This window comes from Gymnodraco acuticeps, unplaced genomic scaffold (assembly GCF_902827175.1).
Source record: "Gymnodraco acuticeps unplaced genomic scaffold, fGymAcu1.1, whole genome shotgun sequence".
Taxonomy (NCBI): domain Eukaryota; kingdom Metazoa; phylum Chordata; class Actinopteri; order Perciformes; family Bathydraconidae; genus Gymnodraco; species Gymnodraco acuticeps.
The window spans coordinates 517,035-523,468 of NW_022991123.1; the positions used below are offsets into that span (position 1 = coordinate 517,035).

The 6,434-nt window shown below is 40.0% G+C and overlaps 1 protein-coding gene across 1 annotated transcript; it reads right to left on the bottom strand.

Moving 5' to 3' along the window:
* Nucleotides 1–2,957: 2,957 nt before the first annotated feature.
* On the bottom strand, nt 2,958–6,078 carry LOC117560276 (SCAN domain-containing protein 3-like). Its single transcript, XM_034237141.1, has 10 exons — nt 5,936–6,078; nt 5,538–5,790; nt 5,099–5,424; nt 4,907–4,991; nt 4,682–4,816; nt 4,436–4,593; nt 4,211–4,319; nt 3,606–3,849; nt 3,367–3,523; nt 2,958–3,271 (listed from the first exon to the last, which is right to left on the bottom strand). Exons 1-8 carry the CDS (start codon nt 5,954–5,956, stop codon nt 3,653–3,655), a joined length of 1,284 nt encoding a protein of 427 aa, XP_034093032.1. The 5' UTR covers nt 5,957–6,078; the 3' UTR covers nt 2,958–3,271; nt 3,367–3,523; nt 3,606–3,652.
* Nucleotides 6,079–6,434: the final 356 nt, after the last annotated feature.

Sequence of the window (6,434 nt, forward strand, 5' to 3'; positions counted from 1 at the left end):
AGGACTACAGTCCCCGTGATTAATCTTCAAGGTCTGGGATTGGATGTTGGAGTGGCAGTGCGCCAAGGTTACGCCGAGCGTCAAACAGCTGTTTAAAATGGAACGAAACCACGCCAGACTATCCAAAACTGGAATCGAACGCCCCCCCAGAACTATACACTATTGTGTTTCGCAAAATGTTCTATGGGACGTCTCTACTGAACGTTTTCCCCACAATTAGAAGTTGCCAGTATTAAACACATTGGTGTTATCAAATGTAAAACATATAATTAATAAATGGGTGAAAATCGCTGTCCATAATGCGCAGCATTAATATATAGCATTAATATATACCCACATGACAGCTCATTGATACTTTGTAATTCTACTCAACTACAATTCAGAGGTTAACCTGGTATTTTTACTCCACTACACTTATTTTAGTTACTTTGCAGATTCTGATTAATGATTAGTTACACCTGAGTCAAATTCAGGTAAGGTGATTGTCAAGTGCCAACAATCAGGAGAGATATTTGATAGTTGGTGCTTGAGAAGACTAAACATGTATCTGCAATTGACATGAATGGAAACGAGTAATAAAGTATATTAATTACTCGTTATTCTCTACTAATAGTTAATTAAAGACTGTATATTATGGCTATTTTGCACATCCCTTTCAAGATTTTCAAAGGTTTATTGACATATGATATCATATACACAACTACGGTGTAGTTATGCAATCAACAGTTTATTACAAGACATCTATCAATATGTGTGTCCCTCCACCATTAAACTGTCATATTCTGCACATTTCTTATTCTATCTATCTACATAAGAGTATAATCCATATGTATAATATCAGTTAAAATAAGTGCTTCAACATAGTTAACATTGCAGGAAAGCAATATATTAGACGTTAAGTACTTTGTCAGGCTTAATATTTATCTGTAGATAGATACCCCCAAAGTTGTTTTCTTATTTAAAAGAAGACCTTAATCTGTTATTTCATGTTTAAATAAAGGTTAATTCGTTTTTCTGTTTTGCACCTCCTCCTATTAATATCTTTGTACATTCTGCACTAAACTGTTTTATTGTAGAGATCACTTATAGTATCTTCTTGATTTTTTATATTCTATATTTATACTTTTCCCCCTATGAAAGTATGTACTCTTAATATTTTTTTAAACAAATAAAACACATAAAAACAATAATTCAATAACGTGCTTTAACCACTAGGCGGTGCACACAAGGTACACACAGCCATAATAACTTTGTATTATTAGTGTTGGACACTTGTATGTACAACATCTGAAGATGTGTAGTTTTATTCATGCTTTCACATAATTTTACAGCATATTGCTATACTATTTCAGACTCAGTATTTACATTCTTACATTCAAAATGCAATCCAATTCAAATCAGTAATATCTTTAAAAACTACAAATCCTTTTATATTTAGCTGTGCACCGTTATGGTGTCAATATAACCTATCTATGAATTATATCAAATGTAAAAGTCTGCCGAATTAGTGTTGATACTGCAAGGAGACGTATTGTGTGAAGAGAAATTGAAGATGTTGTTTAATTGTTGAAATATTTATGATCCACGTCAAATATTCAGTTTCGGCGGCATTTCTTCAGTTTTTCCAAAGGTCTTCTCATCAGGGCTCTATAAATAAAGAACTACGGCAGATCTGTAATATACAATGCAGCCGAACCGTGTATTACAATGCCGTTATGTGATGACTTTCAAAGAGAAAAGCAAGAGCACTCGGAATTAAGTATTATTTTAAAATGTTTTCCGGATTTCATATAATATAAACACCAAATCCCAGCATGCATTGCGGCTAAAACATCCAATCAGCGTAGCTGAGGATCTTGGGTAATCGCTCGAAATGCCTACGTCTGTTTCCGGTTATTTTTATTTTGAAATTCAGTTCCTGACGGACGCCAAAAAAGCCCGAGATTATGGAATTAAACCAATAAATAAAAGCAAGGATAATTGTGTGTTATTGGTGAGTAAATAAAAGTGTGCTATTTTGAAAAGAATAACAAATTAGAAGGAAAAAAAGATTTTAAAAATACGAGGCTCTGAGCCCCGTTTATTTTCCTCACAGACGGCAACACTAAAGGTCTAAAATAAAGACCTAAATGAATATTTGGGATGTTCTTGCCTTTAGATTCTCCCAATAAGTCCAAGTACAGAGGGTGACTTTGCTGTGAAAAAACACATTTCCACCAAAAAAACGTGTACACATTCATGAAGTAATCTTCGTCATAACTAGCAAACTAAACATCATGTACATGTACTGCACAAATAATCAGAAATAAAAACTCATTACTCGCATAAAATGACATCAAAACGCATTTTAATGGCCAAATGAACCTTAAAATAGGCCTTTTCCACCGAGAATAACACGAAGGTCGGCCATTGTTGTTGATCACGTGGTCTGGGAGCTGTTGCAGCGTCCATAGCAACCACCTGAGAAACCATGAATGTGTACACATTCATGAAGTAATCTTCGTCATAACTAGCAAACTAAACATCATGTACATGTACTACACAAATAATCAGAAATAACAATTTATATTAATCGCATAAAATGACATCAAAACGCATTTTATTGGCCAAATGAACCTTAAAATAGGCCTTTTCCACCGAGAATAACACGAAGGTCGGCCATTGTTGTTGATCACGTGGTCTATGAAGGTCTATGGGACGCCCTGCTCGTAGAAGCCTGACGATCAAGGGGTCCGCTGTCCGCAATGAAGGTCTATGGGACGCCCTGCCCGTAGAAGCCTGACGGGCAAGGGGTACCCTGTACGTCATATAGCGACGGGGAGGGGCCCTGACCGTCCGTCAATATGTGACGGGATGGGAGTGAGAACGTGTTGGTGTGTGTGTGTGTGTGTGTGTGTGTGTGTGTGTGTGTGTGTGTGTGTGTGTGTGTGTGTGTGTGTGTGTGTGTGTGTGTGTGTGTGTGTGTGTGTGTGTGTGTGTGTGTGTGTGTGTGTGTGTGTCAGTGTTTTTTGTTGTAGGTGTTGGTGGCAGTTTTTGAGGCCTTCAGCACTGGGGTTGGTGGCTCCCATCTGAAACAGTTTGGTTCCAGGCCTGCCATCTTCACTGTCATGATGGAGGACAGTGTTCCATCTAGGGCCAAGCTGTTCCTAGTTTTTGTCTTGTTCAGTCCAACCATCGAGAAAACCCTCTCCGCGTCGGCATTAGAGTGAGGGAGCACTAGAACAAGTTGAGCTATTTTAGTGAGCCTCCCAAACTGGCTCAAACCGGTCACCTTTAACAAAAGGAACCAAGAGACTATTACTCAAATGCTTTGCTTTTGATTTCAATTGATTATGTGTATGTCATGTGGTGCCACATATTTCTTACCTTGCACTTGATTGAGGACACACTCCCCCAAAACTCCTCAACATTAAAGGTGGTGGGATCTTGGGGCATGGGGATATCCACCAGCTGATATTCCAGGAACTGCTCACACACCTTGTCCTGTTCCTCCGGCCCATGGAAAGGTAGTAGTTCCTGAAATCTAAAAAGAGCACCATGTGTAAAGAACTGATTAATGTATTCAATCAAAGTATTGCAATCCTGGAAAATGTGGAAACCCTTACCTGTCTATAAAGTATAGGGCATCTTCCACCCCACACTCAGTCCTCTGCTACACATCCACAAATCTTGTATGCCTCAGAAGAGCCTCCTTCAGAGGGAGTTTATTGATGCCATACTCCACAGCCCTGACCAGAAATGCCAGTGCTGCCTGTTGGAATAGCTTCACCTCCTGAGGTGTGATGTCTCCAGCCGCAAGGAGCCTATTGAGGGTAGCTCTGGTGGTGAAGCCAACATTTAGATTTTCTCCTACCAGACAGAGAACAGAAAGAGATAGAGAAGCAAATTAAGTCCAGGTAGTTTCAACAATATGCATCAGGTAGAGACAGGGATTTCACTTGGCAATTTAACTCAAAACTAGACAAACAGTCAGTGTATAGATTCAGTCTGTCTAGTTTTGAGCACTATGTGCACAATAAGTGCAAGTGGTTGAAGGTATTCCTCTATGTAAGCATACAATTTTACCCATAAACTACACAAGCCTACACACATGCTTTTTAACAGCCATAACAGAGATATCACCCAACTTGCCCAATAACAACAATCTTCCCAAAAAGTATATTTGAGGTCAATGAGAATACAGGTGTATCTCCTTATATGAAACTTTTACCTGGCAGTTGGTTTAGTGGGTCCTTGTAGAGGATGTCATGGACTTGTCGGCCCTGTAGTGCTGACGGCTTCATGAACCTCGCACACAGTTTCTTGATGAACTTTGTCATCTGCAAATTTGTAGTTCATAAAACATTTCCATGTATTACTTGAAAAAGGACATATCAGCCAATTCAAGCAGACATACTGTATTTGGCAGCAGGATGGCCTAACCCTTGCATTTTACCTCTCCGTGGAGCTGAAAGATGGAAGACCTTTCTCTCTGGAGGAGGAGGTTCAGTAGGGTGAACACTGGCAGCGTCGCTTGATAGAAGAGTAGATAGACTTCAGTCAGGGGGTTGGAAAATGCATCCACCAGCCTTCTAAATCTTGGTTGTTTCTCATCTGTAAATAAACACAGTCAGTGCTTAAAAGTACACATTTAGTCTGGTGTAATGCACCTGTATTACTGTCAATGAAACAAACAACATACTTAAAGACTTAAAATAGCTGGTAAGTGGCCCATACTGTCGCAGAATTCGTGTGATGCACCTCTCCAGGCTTAACCATCGCACTGAAATGTGCAGCAGCATTTCCATGTACTCGCTCTCATGGAATTCACAAAATTCTGGAAAATATAAAACATAACATCAACAGTAAACAAATTGAAAATTTCTGCATTTTGTTCTATAACAGTAGAGCTGGTTGAATCACAAACCTGCCAGGTAACCTTTACGGTTGGTGCTTCCTTTAAACCAGTACCCAACATCCACGGTCAGATCCTCTGGATCAAATCCGGATATCTGCAATACATGAATTCAAGTATCTATTGCAACACTATCAGCAAACTGTTTTACATGGCATTGGGCTTAACGGATTGGTAATATAGAGTGTACATGTTTGAACTTACTTCCATAAACTTCTGCCCCGCATGTTTGGCAGTGTTGTGGATGATATGACAGGGGCATCCATGGATGTAAATACTGCCATTTTCCTTCAACATTCTGGCTGAGATTGAATTTCTGGCACCTGTATTTACAGGGGCATTGTCAATAGAGAGACCTACACAATTTCTCCAAGGGATGTCATTTTCCTGCAAGGCGTCATTGATTTTTGTGTAGATCACTTCAGCGGTGCCACAGCTCCGCCCACTGGTGGTGCACATATCAAGGAACCTGTGCACAACTTTGTTGGTGTCAAAAATTCTGACAGTGAGAGGATTCATCTTCTCTAGACCTGTAACAATAAGGACCATAACTAAAACAATATGTTGTTCAAATTGTATGAGTGCATGTAGAAATGGATAAAAAATAAGTACTAATTACTGATAGAAGTTGTTAAGCACATACCAGTATCATTCGAGCCATCTGTGACAAGTGTGAAGGGATTCTCTCTCATCTTCATCACCAGTTCCTTCTTAAAATGAGGTGCCACTGCTTCATTTATGAGGCACGTTGTTTTTGTGCTTGCGCTCTTAAAGCCCTGAGCTGTAGGGGAGTCTCTAAAACATTCTTTGTACAAGGGGCTGAAATGGTCAGCAACGGCAAAGGGAACATTGTGCTGCACCATTGCAACAGCAACCTTCACCTCAGCCCTCCTGGTCTGCAACAGAAACAACTGATTACATACCTCATAACCTTAAATACGTTTTCAAGGTAATATGACCATCAATTTGAAGAGAAATGTAATTCATCAAACATTGCCACCAGCTTTTTAGTTTTCCTGTGCTACACTGTACTGTATGTACCTTGGCCTCTTGTACACTCATGCCTCCAACAGAAGTTTCTGGCACGTAGAACTGTGCAATACTGCTGACTGAGTTTAGAGACTGTTCTTTGGCCCGATGTCCCTTGCCTTCCACATGCCTGCTTATGTCCCTCACGCCTTGATGAGCACAGGAGCTCTCTTGTCTGCACACTGAGCACCAGTAGAAGGAGCTGGTGGTTCCCATTGTGATGAATGGCCATCGAGTTGACCACTCCTTCTTAAAAGAACACCTATATGTGGCTGCTCCACATAATCCTCTCCTTTTCTCTGTTTCCAATGGGTTCTCCCCAGTCTCCTCCACTGCCTCTTCTACCTCCTCCACAGTCTCCTCTACTGCCTCCTCTACAGTGTCCTCTGATCTGGCCACCTTTTTAGGGAGCTGATTGTTTTTGAAAGCATGAAAGAATACTTAGTTGCCTCTTTCCTGACATCTTTGAAAGACAAATGCAATAATTATTAATATGCTTTGTTTTCTGATA